This window comes from Pristiophorus japonicus, chromosome 17 (assembly GCF_044704955.1).
Source record: "Pristiophorus japonicus isolate sPriJap1 chromosome 17, sPriJap1.hap1, whole genome shotgun sequence".
Taxonomy (NCBI): Eukaryota; Metazoa; Chordata; class Chondrichthyes; family Pristiophoridae; genus Pristiophorus; species Pristiophorus japonicus.
In genome coordinates this window covers 116,716,794-116,732,264 of record NC_091993.1, presented here as the reverse complement: position 1 = coordinate 116,732,264, position 15,471 = coordinate 116,716,794, and the positions used below count along the sequence as shown (strand labels likewise).

Here is a 15,471-nt window from a genome sequence, read left to right as displayed (position 1 = left end):
ATTTACTCTTTCTCAGTCTATTGGATTTTTTTTTTAAAATCAGGGCTAGAGGAAAGGAACAGGGAAGTGGGACTAAGTGGATGGCTCTATCAAAGAGATGGCATGGGCACGATGGGCCGAATGGCCTCCTCCTGTTCTGTACCATTCTATGGGCCCAAGTTTCCACATGATTTGCAGCTGATTTTTAGGAGCAACTGGTGGAGAACGGACTATCTTAGAAATTGCAATTCTCCACATTTTTTTTTCTGCAGTTCTAGTCAGTTAGAACAGTTTCACTTTGGAACAGAATTTTTTTCTTCAAAAGGGGGCGTGAACGGCCACTGACGCCTGATTTCAAAGTTTCCACAGTGAAAACGTACTCCAAACTAACTTAGAATGGAGCAAGTGAAGATTTTTGTAGAACTGAAAAAACCTTGTCTACACATTAAAAAATCAAGCGCAGGTTACAAATTAGGCGTCCAGAACGAGGTGGGGGGGAGGGGGGGGGGGGGAAGGGAAGTCATTAAATTCTATAATAAATCCTTATTTATACTTACACAAATAAATCCAACCTGAATAAAAATTTATAAGCAAAGAAAAGATTAAATAAACCATCTTCCTACCTGTGTGAAAGTGCTTCAGGCAGGGAGAATGCTGCAGGAAGCCTCACAAGTTGAGGCAGCCGTTCGTTCCCGATGGCAGGAGGGGAGGAGGAAGCCGTTCCCGACGGCGGGCGGGCGGAGGGAGGGAGCGCGGGACCGACTGACCAAACGCAGGTGGGGGGGGGGGGAGGGGGGGGAGGGGGAGGAAGCCATTCCAGACGACGGGCGGGCGGGGAGGGAGGGAGTGCGGGCCCGACCGACCGCAGCTGGGGGGGAAGGAAGCTGTTCCTGACGGCGGGGGGGGGGGGGGGGGAAGGAGACAGTGAGCAGGCTGCAGGAAGCCTCACAAGTTGAGCAGCCATTCCCGACGGCAGGGGGGGGGGGGGGGGAAGGCCGTCAGGAAACGGCTGCCTCAATTTTGAGGCTTCCTGCAGCCTTCTCACTGCTGCAAGAAGCCTCAGTGCTGATCATGGAAGGGCAATGTGCTTTTATTAAAAAATGTTCAAAAATTAAACAGCTACAAAGAACTACAAAAATGGCCGAGTGCCAATGTTTCCTTCACACTGCGCGTGCGCGAACGCTCCAACGCGCACGCGCAGGGTTGCCGGCAGGAAAAAAACTAATTTAAATGGTACCCGCCCCCTCCCACTTACAAAATCGGCGCGAGTGGTAGGCTCCATCCCCCTGGGCGCCGCGCCAAGCAGACATGGAGCTGCAGGACGCTCCAGAATCGCGCGTTTTTTTTCCTCCGCCGCTTTCGGCGCGAAAAACGGGCGCCCAGCTCGGAGGGGCGCCCGTTTTTTATCGTGTGGAAACTTGGGGCCTATGATTCTATCTGTACTTATGTAACTTTCAGAGATCAATTTAGTTGTTAGTTCTTTCTTCACTGCACAACACGCAAAGCTGACATCACTCTGTGGAAGTCAAATTTGTACTGCAAGGAGGGAAAAACTTGCATTTATATAGTGTGCCTTTAACATAGCAAAATGTCCCTATGGTGCATCACAGGAGTATCAACAAAAATTTGACACCAAGCCACATAAGGAGATATTAGAGCGGTTAAGGTAGGTTTTAAGGAGTGTCTTAAAGGAGGGAAGAGAGGTAGAGAGGCAGAGAGGTTTAGGGAGAAAATGCTAGCTTAGGGCATTGGAAGCTGAATGCAGGGCCACCAATGGTGGAGTGATTAAAATATGGGATGCTTAAGCGGCCAGAATTGGAGGAGCGCAGATATCTCGGGGGGGGGGGGGGGGGTCATGGGGCTGGAGGAGATGAGAGAGATAGGGAGGGGCGAGGGCCATGGAGGGATTTGAAAACAAGGGTGAGAATTTTAAAATCGAGACTTTGCTTAACCAGGAGCCAATGTAGGTCAGCGAGCACAGGGGTGATGGGTGAACAGGACTTGGTGCGAGTTAGGAGATGGGCAGTATAATTTTGGATGAGCTATGGAGGGTGGAAGATGGGAGACCAGCCAGGAGTGCACTGGAATCGTCAATTATAGAGGTAACAAAGGTACGGATGAGGGGTTCAGCAGCAAAGTTGAGGCAGGGGCTGAGTTGGGCGATGGCACGAAGGTGGAAACAGATGGTCTTGGTGATGGCACGGATGAGTGGTCAAAATCTCATCTCCGGGTCAAATATGACACCAAGAACACCACTGGTTCAGCCTCAGACAGAGGTTGGGGAGAGGGTTGAAATTGGTGGCTAGGGGATGGCATTTGTGGCAGAAACCGAAGACAATGGCACCGGGTCTTCCCAATATTTAGTTGTAAGTTATTTCTGCTCATCCATTACTGGATGTCTGACAATTTAGAGACAGTGGAGGGGGCAAGAGAGGTGGTGTTGAGGTAGAGCTGAGTGTCGTGAACGTACAGAAAAATATGAGTTCTGAGGCATTCATATTCATTTGCACTTACACTGGTCCATTGATTATTAAGGCCATTAACACATTCATGTCCGCAGTGAACTCCTGAAGATCTGGACAAGGCAGGTCCAGTTCTGTAGACCTAAACAAACAAGATTTAAATTCAGATTGCAGGCTCTTTTCATTTAGAAGTAATTTTTCCAAACAAATTTTGAGATTAAGGCACTTAGGCAATTCTAAGCAGCTGTCTTTACAATGTCGTTCAACTTTCTGCCCTCGCAACCATTGTGGTTTGGTGATCTCAAGAGGAAATGGAGGGATTCAAAGCCCTCAACTCTTCCCACCAACACTTCCAAAAAAGGTACTGTTTATCTCTTCGCATCTTAGATTCGTATTCTTCCAATCACCATTCTACTACAACTGTGAAGACAGAGCTGAAGGCTGCTATTGATGCCATTCAACTTATTAACCAATAGAAGAGGTAGTTTCATGATGTTACATGGGACCCATGTGAATAATCGTGTCTTCCTTGGGATGAAATGCTCAGCTATCACATAGTGCTTTACCTAGTTGTAATCTGATGAAGAAAAGGAAGAAACCCGCTCCATCAGGGAATCAATTTAAATGGGTCATACTTGGAACTTAAGATTCTCATTTTGGAGACCCTCCTCCCAAAACTTGTCATCCTAGACCACAGTCTGCTCCAGTCTATTCATACTTTCACTGCAATTGGCCAATAGCGATATTGCTGCACCTATGCGTGGATTTTATGCCATTAATTTTCCATGTTACCAATTTCAGCTGAGCCACACACCTACAGGTGTGTGTGGGTGGGTGAGTGGGGGGGGGGGGGGGTGGGGGAGGGAAGAGGGAGAATGGACTCTTCTATTGCATTTTGTAGAGCCTGCTTAGAGCAATAGATGGGAGAGCAGACTGCCAGAACACCAGTTCAGTCAAGGAACTGCACCCTTTTCAGGTGAAATGGCAGCCCTTGCTCCTTGTACCAGAGAGGTGTTGAGAAGTTATCAAAAGCCAGCAAATATTTTAAAACATCACATCTCTGGCTCTATAACACAACTGTTTCTTGTCACACATCAGGCCTGCAGTATAAATAAGTTATAGAGCTTTAACACTTGTGAGGCTGAGCAATAACATATCCTCCACTTAATAGCTATCCAAAGATAACACATTCATCTTAATTTTGTCTTCTTCAAGCGTGCAGTACTTCATTTCTATTTAATGGAGTACTGGGGCACAAGGACAGCTCTTCTATTTTTAACATTCATTCTCAGGATGTGGGTGTTACTGGCAAAGCCGTCATTTGTTGTCCAACCCGTTTGCCCTCGAGAAGTTGGGCCGCCTTCTTGAACCACGGCAGTTTAGCAGTTTCATGCAACCGAGTGGCTTGCTACGGCACTTCAGAGCAAAATTAAGAGTCAATCAAAAGTCAAATACTGTGGATGCTGGGAATCTGAAGTAATATAAAATGCTGGAAATGCTCCGCAGGCCAAGCAGCATCTGCAGGGAGAGAAGGAGAGTTAACGTTTCAGTTCGTAGAACCTTTCATGATGAAAGTTCATCAACCTGAAACATCAACTCTCTCTCTCTCTCTCTCTCTCTCCACAGATGCTGCCTGACCTGCTAAGCATTTCCAGCATTTTATTCAAGAGTGGACCATATTGGTGTGGTACCATATTGGAGTCACACATAGGCCAGGCCAAGTAAAGACAGCAGATTTAGTGAACCAGTTGGGTTTTCACAACAATCAGACATCGATAGTTAAGTAACATTATCATACATATCGGACGTCATGATAAAAGGAATGCTAACTCCAAGTGTCCCAACCCAACTAAACATGGAAAAAGAAACCTCTAACAACATCCCACCTTCTTGGAGCTATTTTAAATACATTCTGTTTCTAGGTGTGCACCTGAGACATGGGCACTACAATTTCTGGTCTCAGATGTCAATGAAAACATATCAGTGCCCAAAAGCATCAGAATTGACCAAAAATACCGAAGAGTACCGGCAGCTGAAACTTACCCTGGGTATTCAAGTATTTGCGAGGATTGAAAATATAGATTTACATGAAGAACTATTCTACATATACATCATTTTTTAAATATAAAAGAGTTTTAATTACTTGTCCATAATATTCATTTTAGAGTACACATGGGTGACTCCATTGATCATTTTGCAGCCAAACCCAATATCCTCAGGCATTATATTCGGGTCACAGTTTTTGTATGGATGCTCCTCGGCAAATGGCGAGTGGATGGATGCACCTGCAAGACAAATCAATAGATAGATAAAGTTTCAAACAGTTTCTAATTTGTACAACATTACACTATACATTACAGAGGATAATATCTGGACATCCGAACCACACAGGTGCTGTGTGCAGGTACAGTTCAGCAACATAAAAAATAACGAGAGAGATTTTGTCTGTGTGCTAACTGTAGCAAAACTTTAATTGCGTTTATGAAGAAAGCCTTTATAATTTCATTACAATTCACAGACAGCTTTTCCCGCTATTTACAGTGGGTGCTAAAACCAAAAAGCGGAGTAACGGATATATTCAGGAAATCTCCATTTAGCAATGCTTCTCTCAGTTGTTAGGAAGTGCACCCTAAGGTAGTCGCACTTTAATGAAGTGCGAACTGCTGACTAAAGACCTGAACTTGCCTGAAATCTGCAGCACCTTTTAAATTGCTAAGTACAGGCTAAGTACTTATTAAGCTGCCCGATATATGCAGCTGCTTGTGGTAAGCATGATCAGTGCAACTGGTGGGGACTGCATAGAAAACCTGTGTGCTTAATCACTAGTAAACAGCAGATTCCTTCCTCGTAAGCATAATCCAATTTACAGTAAATCTTGTAATTAAAATCTCTTCTACAGTGATATTATGGATTCTGCGTACTTAACCAGCAACATGACATTATTTTCACAGAATAAAAGGCTGCCATTGGTATGTAGATTACATTCAGCATGGGCCAGCCCACACTGCGATGTGTGCATGCGCTAGATCTGTGCAGCAGAGCAGATCTCCAGTCGTCCTGGTAACCCTTGACACTGGACAAAGGCCTGGCTCTGTCGAGCCCGCGTGGTGGCTGATGTGCAACAGTCACCACACATTAAAAAAATTCCACGCACAGGCATCTTCCACCCCTTCAATAGGAGTTCAGGACTGGAATATTGGGTCCTTCATTGAAACATCTGTGAACTCATGTGGGAGCAAGTCATCCTCGTTCGAGGGACCCCCTATGATGATGACGACATTCAGTTTGAAACTGATTTTCTTACATTAACTTGTTTTTAAGAGCTTTAATCTAGAGGAACGTTTTGTGTATTAATGGGAACTTGGAATAGTCCCTCGAAATGTTTTCTCTACCTGCTGTAGAGATTAAAACTAGTCCTTTCACAACCGATCAAGTGATACCACAACTTTTGATTCTTTCAATGGATAACATTTCTCAAAAAAATTACCTTGAACCAACAGCATTTGATTTTTGATCTTAATATACAGTCTGTGATGTTTCCCCCCTCCTGTCTACCAATATGCCAGCCATCAGATTCTAATTATTTGACATCCGACAGCAATTGTTATCTGCCACCTAATGTTTCCAATATAACTGCTTGCTGCCAAGATGAGCTTCTGACTACATATCTGCGGCATCACTAAGATCGCCTATTTCCACCTCTAACATCGCCCGACTCTGCCCCTGCCTCAGCTCAGCTCCTGCTGAAACCCTCATCCATGTCTTTGTTCCCTCTAGACTTGACTATTCCAACGCACTCCTGGCTGGCCTCCCACATTCCACCCTCCATAAACTCGAGGTCATCCAAAACTCTGCTGCCTGTGTCCTAACTCGCACCAACTCTCGTTCACACTTCGCCCCTGTGTTCGCTGACCACATTGGCTCCTGGTTAAGCAACGCCTCTTAAAATTCTCATCCCGGTTTTCAAATCCCTCCATGGCCTTGCCTCTCCCTATTTCTGATCCCTCCAGCCCTACAACCCTTCGAGATATCTGCACTCCTCCAATTCTGAATTTTAATCGCTCCACCATTGGCTGTCGTGCCTGCAGCTGCCAAGGCCCTAAAGCTCTGGAATTTTCTCCATAAACCTCTCCGCCTCTCTACCCGTCTCCTTTTTTAGGACGCTTAAAACCTATCTCTTTTACCAAGCTTTTAGCCATCTGTCCTCATATCTCCTTATGTAGCTCGTTGTCAAATTTTGTTTGAGAACGCTCTGTGAAGCGCCTTGGGATGTTTTACTACGTTAAAGGTGCTATATAAATGCAAGATGTTATTGCTGTTGCCGACAATTGGTGTGTGTCTGGTCTCACCTGGTGAAATGGGCGTTTCCGGCATTTCGTCATATAGGTTTCCTTGGCACTGCCGGTCTCCCAGCTGCTCCAGAAACCCTTTCGTTGTCGGACAGAAGCCCTGCAAGGACAGAGCCATGTACTTCTCACGAACAAACAGGCTTTTGACAACGCACTTAGCAGCATCCAGAAGGTCTGTGAAAGGGACCTATGATGAATAACAATACATTTAGAAACCATAAATGTATTATTTGTGGGTGATGTTCCCATTAAAACTGACCAAATTAATGGCTTATATCCTCCTAGTAAGGAGGAACTAAATATCAAGTACAGGTATTTAAAGCAGTGAATAACTTCACTGAGCTTCTTTGGCCTCAATCATATTTCTAAAATGTTACAAGGACATCATATCACAATATAGAAACTCATTGTCCCCATGATTTGTTCTGCTATTCTAAATTATTTTGCTCTAGACAGGACTTAAATTGGTTAAGATGCTCCCTCAATTAGCAATACTATCTGGCATTCTTAAAGTACTTTCTCCCTTTTATCTTATTGTCTTATGACACAATGCACCATTTATAATCCCCTGAAGAGAGCAAACAGACAACCTGTCCCATCCTCCAGCAATCTAACCATCACATTGAAACCTGCCTCCTACAGGCATATAAAAATGGTCCATGGCAATTCTTCCTTCACTTCTGTCCCCCTCCTTGCGAGGGATGACCCTGGTGGAACACAGAAATGCAAACCTATGACTTACCATATTCAAGTGCAGAATATTGGGGTTCCAATGTAATAAGACAGTTGTTAAATACAATACAGGATGTCTTTATAATTAATCATACCATGCATTTTACTCCCTCCCACTTCATTAAATGCCACGCACCAAGAGAGGATGGGCAGGTGGCCTTCCCCATAGCCTTTGTAACGACACTCGAGTTTGGGAGGTGCTGTTGAAGAAGCCGTGCCGAGTTGCTGCAGTGCATCTTGCACATGGTACACACTGCAGCCACGGTGCGGCAGTGGTGGAGGGAGTGAATGTTTAAAGTGGTGGATGGGGTGCCAATCAAGCGGGTTGCTTTGTCCTGGATGGTGTCGAGCTTGGTGTTATTGTTGGAGCTGCACATATCCAGGTAAGTGGAGAGTATTCCATCACACTTGTGCCATGTAGATGATAGAAAGGCTTTGGGGAGTCAGGATGCGAGACACTCGTCGCAGAATACCGAGCCTCTGACTTGCTCTTGTAGCCAGTGTGTGTGTGTGGCTGGTCCAGTTAAGTTTCTGGTCAATGGTGATCCCCCCAGGATGTTGATGGCGGTGGTAATGCCATTGAATATCAAGGGGAGGTGGTTAGACTCTCTCTAGTTGGAGATGGTCATTGCCTGGCACGTGTGTGGCACCAATGTTACTTGTCACATCAGACTGGATCTGAATGTTGCCCGTGTCTTGCTACAGGCAGGCACCAACTGCTTCATTATTGGAGGAGTTCAATCTCTAACAAGCGCACGGTGACACACACGAACTCAACCTGCAATTCTGCCTTCCTCCATGTGGGAAACATATCTCCTCCTCACCCCAGAGAGCCCATTCCACACTGGTAACCCAGTATATTGGGATTCATGGGCTCATGCAATTGTTTTACTGTTAGGTAGAGCAGCATAATTACAAATCAACGCAACTGCCCGACAAACATGGGCATTAGCAGTTTGGAGTGCCTGTTGACAAATTTCCAACTGCAGAAACAACTCAAAATTAAAGTAAACTGATCGGCAAGATGTGCGGGTTTGAAGCACTGCAATTTTTGAAATGCCAGCCATTATGCCAGACAGTGCTACAGAATGGTAGGGCGCACTGTGGCATCCATGCCTTACACAATGAGTCACCAATCTCAGCTGTGCTGCAAAGGAGAGGTAGAAATGGAGGAAAGCAACCCACTCTGTCCTCTGCAGATAATTTATGGTGAAGGGAGACCACTGAGGAACCGGGGAGAAAAATACCGCAATTAAAATAAATGTGGCGACATTTTGAAAACTCCTTAATCGGTTTGTGGCTAATCAAGGATATCACATTAAATAAAAAAGTGTGTGACGAACAATTTTCACAGCTTCTTTGGCAGCACCTCCTAAACCCGCGACCTCTATCACCTAGAAGGACAAGGTCAGCAGGTGCATGGAGACACCACTACCTCCAAGTTACGCACCATCATGACTTGGAAATATATCGCCACTCCTTCATAGTCGCTGGGTCAAAATCCTGGAACTCCCTCCCCAGCAGCACTGTGGGAGCACCTTCACCACACTGCAGAGGTTCAAGGTGGCAGCTCACCACCACCTTCTCAAGGGCCATTAGGGATGGGCAGTAACTGCTGGCCTTGCCAGCGACGCCCACAACTCGGGAACAAATACATTTTAAAAAGCAACCATTTTACTTTGCAGAATGGAAGATCAAGTGTATCTATTCCAAAAGCTACTCTCGCCCATCTCCCAAATACCATATATGAGACTTCAAAGTTCTGCCGTACCCCACATTTCTCCTCTCCAGATATGCTAACTCGCTGGAATTCCCGCACAAGATCATGCTCCTGCTCTTCTGGGTACTTCTCTGTTGTGGAATCAATTTGGTCCTTGTAGTATCTAAGGAAAATGCCCAAAAAGCAGGTTATAACACATCTCACACTTCATTAAGTATCCGATTGGAACACGAGTTCACTGCAAAGCTACACCTTGAAATACTTGCATTTGTTAGAGAAGATTCATTGTCAGAGGTCATCAAACTAATGCAAATTAGGGAACCTCTTTATGCCAGAGCTGGGAATTTAAAGTGTTAATGTAATTACAAGAATATATGGTAGAAACTTAGCAATACCTACACAAATTCCAATCTGATCACCAGCATGACAAAAACTTGTACTTGGACCCACAGTTGTCTGCTTTCAAAGAGCTGTTAATTGGTAAATATGCTTAAAACCAAAAGCTTTGGTGTTAAAAGGTTAAGCAACAAAATGTTCACAATAAATATTTCATCAGTTGCACATTCCCAAGGACTTTATAAACGAAATTCATTCAAACCGCTGCTGCATGTTGTGCGCATCTTGGTTTACCTGGTTGCAGTATCCTCACACCAGGGAGCACCTGAGGTGCAGTTTCCCAAATGGCAAGCAGTGCACCGTATTACATAGAAACTACAGCTCACAAACAGGCCATTTGGCCCATGTCTGCATTTATACTCCACGTTTTTGTGGCAGAGGTGCAGCGAATGAGGGTACGGGGCCCAGAAGAGCCGAAGACCCAGGGGAAGCATGGGCCTGCCCACACTGCAATATGTGCGCGCACTAGGACCCTGCAGCAAAGCAGGTCTTGGTTAACCCTTGCCACTGGATAAAGGCCTAGCTGTGTCAAGCCCGTGTGGTGGCTGGTGTGCAATGGTCACCACACATTAAAAAAAATTCACGCACAGGCATCTTCCACCTCCTCAATTGGAGTTCAGGACTGGAACATCAGGTCCTTCATTGAAACATCTGTGAACTCATGTGAAAGCAAGTCATCCTCGTTCGAGGGACTGCCTATGATGATGACGACTCCATGAGCCTCCTCCCACTCTATCTCTTGCGACCCTGGCCCCATATACCCCTTATTCCTTTCCCCCTCATGCATCAAGCCTCCCCTTAAAATGACCGATGCAATCTGTTTCAATCGTTCCACATAGCAGCGAGCGCCACATTCTCACTACTCTGTGTAAAGAAATTGCTTCCAAATTCTTTATTTGATCAGTTAGCGGCTATATTGGGGCAGAAATTCCGATCTCCTCGGATCTGTAGAGTGTGTACGGACCGGGGAAGGCGTTGCAAAAGCCGGTTTTCAGCATGCAATGCGCATGCGCCGAAAACCGGCTTTTCTGATCCGTTAAGCTCTGACTTGACAGATCCTCCGTATCTCCACAGCCAGTACATTTGCATGGGCAAGATTGCGTCATGTCCTGAAAACTCTTGCGCCTGGTAAAATCAGGCGCATAGCCTACTTTCACCAGCATAAGCGTTTTAAAACATACAAAAATAACATTTTAAAAACACATTTTAATGTTTAAAAACACTGCCCACTAAGGCAAGTTTATTTTTAACCCGAATTACAAAATTAAAAAAAAATAAATTGGAATATATTTTTTTCTAAACACTTATTTACTTTAATTTCAATTATGTGAGGTGCGTTTTTTATTTTTTATTATGGTGTTTAGTGTGGTTCTTTTTCTCATTAACAGCAATGAAAACTCGTAGATACGGAGTCCACTGTATTAAAACTCCTTCATAATTTTAAAGACCTCTATAAAGATCTTCCCATTTCCAGAGAAAAGAGCCTCAACCTACTCAATCTTTCCTGAGTTTCACAATGTACATTTTTGCTGATTAAAGCTTAATTCTTTCATTCTGTCATGCTCGAATAAGGCTAGAGGGGCTGAATGGTCCACTCACGTTCCTATTCTAAACAATACTTTGCAGAATGGGAGTGCCTCCCAGTTATAAACTGATCACCCAGTAGCTGAATAAAACCGGCACAGCTGTTCAGATCAGATTACTGTGCAGCTCCGATTGTGACTAATTGCTACCCAAGCTCGCCTAACAAGTCTGAAGAATTCCTTTACATCCAAAATCACCAGCCTAGAAAAATGCAATGCTACCCATCAGTTCCCGATTTGCAAATGACTTTCAGTCTCTCTCCTGGAATAACATTTTTAAAAAACAGACACATCATAGAATATTTTCTCATTGTTCCCCATTGGCACTGAATCACCTGTAGAGGTGGTTCTCTTTCTGCGCTGGCTTAGTTACTATAACAAAGACATCCTCCGCTTTCAAAACAACAGAGAAATCAGATTTTCAAGGTATTTCTAAAAGACAGCGGTTATAAATTAAGGATGGGTGCTGGTGAGGTGCCCAGGCAGAGCATGTGCTGTCCCATGGAGTGGATAAGCAGCTTTTAGCCTTGCAATTCTCACACTCGGGGATTGCTTATCTCAGCTGTGCTATTAGATGGACGGCAAAGAACATAGGCAGAGAGTGGCATTCATAATATGGCCATGTGGGGGGGGGAAGGGTAGCCTATCTTGGTTCATGGCATACTTGGCTAGGAGCTTCAGCTGCAGCCGAGACTTAGCAATTCTTCCCCCTTCCACCCCACCCACCACCAAATCTTGCTCTCCAGAGAGAAATCATAGGGACACTCATGGAAGTTAGAAACTATCCATGGCACAAGTGAAAGGCATCCTTGCCAATTCCCCCTTGCACCAAGACCAAATTCTGGAGATTATGCATGAAAGAATCGGAGACACTTGAACAATTTGCAGTTATACGATAACTAGCTTTGTCTTCATGGCCCATTAGTTTTGCAATGTGGAAACGGAACAAAATTGTGACCATAATTCCTGGTGGCCCAAATGCATTAACCATAGGCTACAAACAAATGTTCGCTTGAATATTGTTTTTAAAGTCATATAATCTACATATCCGAAGACCAGGTTAAAATTCAAACATAGTTAAAATCATATATACCTCTTACAATACTACTTTTTACTTCGAACTTCAGAACAAATTGGGCAATGGAAAAAAAAACAAGACAGGATCTCAGCAGTTATTAAAAGTAACACAATCACTTCAACAAAAAAAAACACAAACACAACATGTTTTATCCGTATCGGGGTTCGACAATCTGTCGGTCTGGCACTGAAACCTTTGTTAAATAAGAAACAGATCCTGTATTGGGTCAGAGCCAAAAGGACGGTGATCAATGATCAGTCTGGCCGTTCAAATAAGTACATAAACAGTCCATTGATCAAAACCTGTGAAAGGGCAAATAAAGAAACAGAAAGTAGAGAACATGCACGGCAGTTCTGTAGACACACGATTGCTACCATGTGGAAGATACACTCCTTCAGGGAGTGCAGGAAAACTCACTGTAGATCTGCAGCGCTGTCAATTTTCATGAAGTCCTGTTTGGCTCTGAGTAAAATTTCTGGTTCTAGTCTGAGGACGGCAGGCAGAAGCAAGGCAAAGATACAAGGAGAGGAAGGGGAAATGGAAAAGAGAGAGAGAGAAAAAACAAGCCAGTTAATCCAGATATTAGCAAACATATTTTCTAACTGCAGTTCACAAGTTGTGCCACATCACAAAGTATTTTAACAATTTAAAAAAGGTAGTTTTTCATTCCCCCCCCTTCCCCACCCCAACTTTTTAAAACTAATAAAAGGCTCTCAGATCCCCTATACACTCTCTAGAGGATTTGCACAATTGCTCTACTCATTTCTGCGTACTCTTGGTTGATTGAGCAGACCTGAATACAGATTAAAATGGTTAGTGATATGTGGGGAATCTTTTCACCATAGACAAAAAGAGTTACTACCTTAATTTTTTTTTTTTAAATTTGTTCATGGGATGTGGGCATCGCTGGCAAGGCCAGCATTTATTGCCCGTCTCTAAAAAAATAATGGCTTTCTGGGGGGGGGGAGGGGGCAGTTAAGAGCCAACCACATTGCTGTGGGTCTGGAGTCACATATAGGCCAAACTGGGTAAGGACGGCAGATTTCCTTCCCTAAAGGACATTAGTGAACCTGATGGATTTTTACGACGAGCCGGTAGTTTCATGGTCACCATTACTGATACTAGCTTTTTATTCCAGATTTATTTAATTAACCAAATTTAAATTCCCCAGCTGCCATGGTGGGATTTGAACTCATGACGCCAGATCATTAGTCCAGTAACATAACCACTATATACCGTAACCGAATAGCACAGATGCATTCGTCATTATTAGTCATGGATCATTAGTCCAGGCCTCTGGATTACTAGTCCAGTAACAACCACTATGCTACCGTCTGCCTTATCAAAGTCCTAAACTTTGGCAGCCGTACAAGCAGTGACCAAAATAACCTTTTGTACATACACAGACTACCATTACTGTAAAAGCACTGGGAAGTCTCTCACCAGGAATGTATAGCAACCAAAGCAGTAGCAACAAGGAGCCCAACATGGATAAAACAGGGCATGAGATAACAAAACCCTGCTTTTTTTTTATAAAATAAAAGAGCATTATTTAAGTTCTGATCAAATAAAAACTTGTACAGCTTAGAGTTCAATGCATAAGCATTGTTAAAAATTAGGGCAGTGTATGACATGCATTTATAGATTATTTTTCGCATTAACAATAGTATTAGCCACATGCATGGACCTAAACAGCCAGAGGAAAACAGTATCTAAGTTACAAATAGCACACAATCATGATTGAGGACTCCAATGAAGGTTGGGTTATGATTAAAGGCCAAGAGGCTCGAGTAAATTTTCAATGACGTGAAGATGAATGTTTTTTTTCCTGTAGCTTTTAAAAACAGGATTTTATTCCAATCCCTCCCCAGCATATATCCAAACTCTCTTTTTATATTAAAACAGCTGCTCACTGTTATTTCCCCATGCCGACATCATCAATGCTGCATTGTAGCACAGCAACATGAGGACAACGTGTCCCCCTGGAGTCAGAACATCACGTTTTTCTGCAGCACTCAACCTAGCTTCCCCTACAGACTCCACCAGCTGAGGCAGGCATGTCTGAGCAACGGGCAGTCCTTAGATGAGCATGTGACTCTCTGGCTGGCAGGCTCTCTCTTTGTGATATTGGACCACCCCAAAAAAAAGTGTTTCTGTGCAGTACTGAGAACTGAGTTCCACTTGCGATGGCATTTTATTAGCAAAGGCAACCCGAAGGATGAATACAAAAATGAAGGAAGAGCATGTAGAGAGGGCAGAGATATGAAGAACAACACTGGAACCTTAACACTCGCAGTTATCTTATTCTTTGCCCAAGGCATGTTTTCAACACATGAAGGCAGTTACATCTTTTTATCAATTTGGATTTTCATTTCGTCAGACTTGTAGCCAATGTACAGGGTTTTACGGTGTGTGTGTGTGTTTGGCAAACAGATAAACAGCAAGTAGGTTTAGTAACATCTCTTAAGTTACTTTCAGTACAGATCAACTTGTGCAGTTTGAATACGTAGCTAAACAGCAAATATGATTTATACTTTCGGTGCTCACAGCTAGGTCATGCCCCTGGTCAAACTGCCACATGGTTCATCATCGTGTGGAACTGTGGATTTTTCAACAAGTATTTACTCACTGACAAGTGAGCAGGTCCTATTATTATCAGTCAGCGCTTTTCATTCAAAAAGCCTAAAGGATTATACAAGTAAACCGATTTGCTATTTGCCATTGCGATAAGACAAGATCGGGTTAGCTTTTTCTCTTCCATTTAGTATCAGTAACTGCGGCAGGCATGTTTGCACAACAAGCAGTCCCGAGACTTTGAACCCGTAACTCTCTGGCTGGAAGGCTCGAACTTTGCAACATTGGGCCACCTGAAGATAATGTATTTCACATTCAAAAATTAATAGCCATTACTAAATGTGTACTTCAAAAAAACATCCACAAAATCATTCCGAAATGGATGGATTTTTATTCAGAGGTAATGTGAAGATCCAATGAGAAATCAAAAAGCCAATCTACAAGTGAAGGGAAAATGAAAAAAGAATTAATAAGGAAGGCTGTGCCAATTAACTCCAATCGATTTCCTGGTATAATGATTAACTTAGAATCATAGAATGGTTACAGCACAGGAGATCATTCGGCCCATTGAGCCTGTGCCGGCTCTCTGCAAGAGCAC

General features: G+C 43.7%; 1 protein-coding gene across 5 annotated transcripts in view; it reads right to left on the bottom strand.

Annotated features, from left to right (window-relative positions):
• LOC139228013 (AMP deaminase 2-like) overlaps nucleotides 1-15,471 on the bottom strand; it is a 183,545-nt gene that overhangs the window by 59,846 nt on the left and 108,228 nt on the right. For 4 of the 5 annotated variants that reach the window (XM_070859164.1, XM_070859163.1, XM_070859161.1 and 1 more), the window contains exons 4-8: nucleotides 12,717-12,785; nucleotides 9,294-9,405; nucleotides 6,791-6,977; nucleotides 4,585-4,726; nucleotides 2,494-2,583 (exon numbers count right to left, since the gene is read on the bottom strand). In XM_070859164.1, the coding sequence (XP_070715265.1) occupies nucleotides 2,494-2,583; nucleotides 4,585-4,726; nucleotides 6,791-6,977; nucleotides 9,294-9,405; nucleotides 12,717-12,785 (600 nt within the window). The remainder of the gene's footprint in view (nucleotides 1-2,493; nucleotides 2,584-4,584; nucleotides 4,727-6,790; nucleotides 6,978-9,293; nucleotides 9,406-12,716; nucleotides 12,786-15,471) is intronic. The other variant, XM_070859162.1, reaches the window with a different exon arrangement.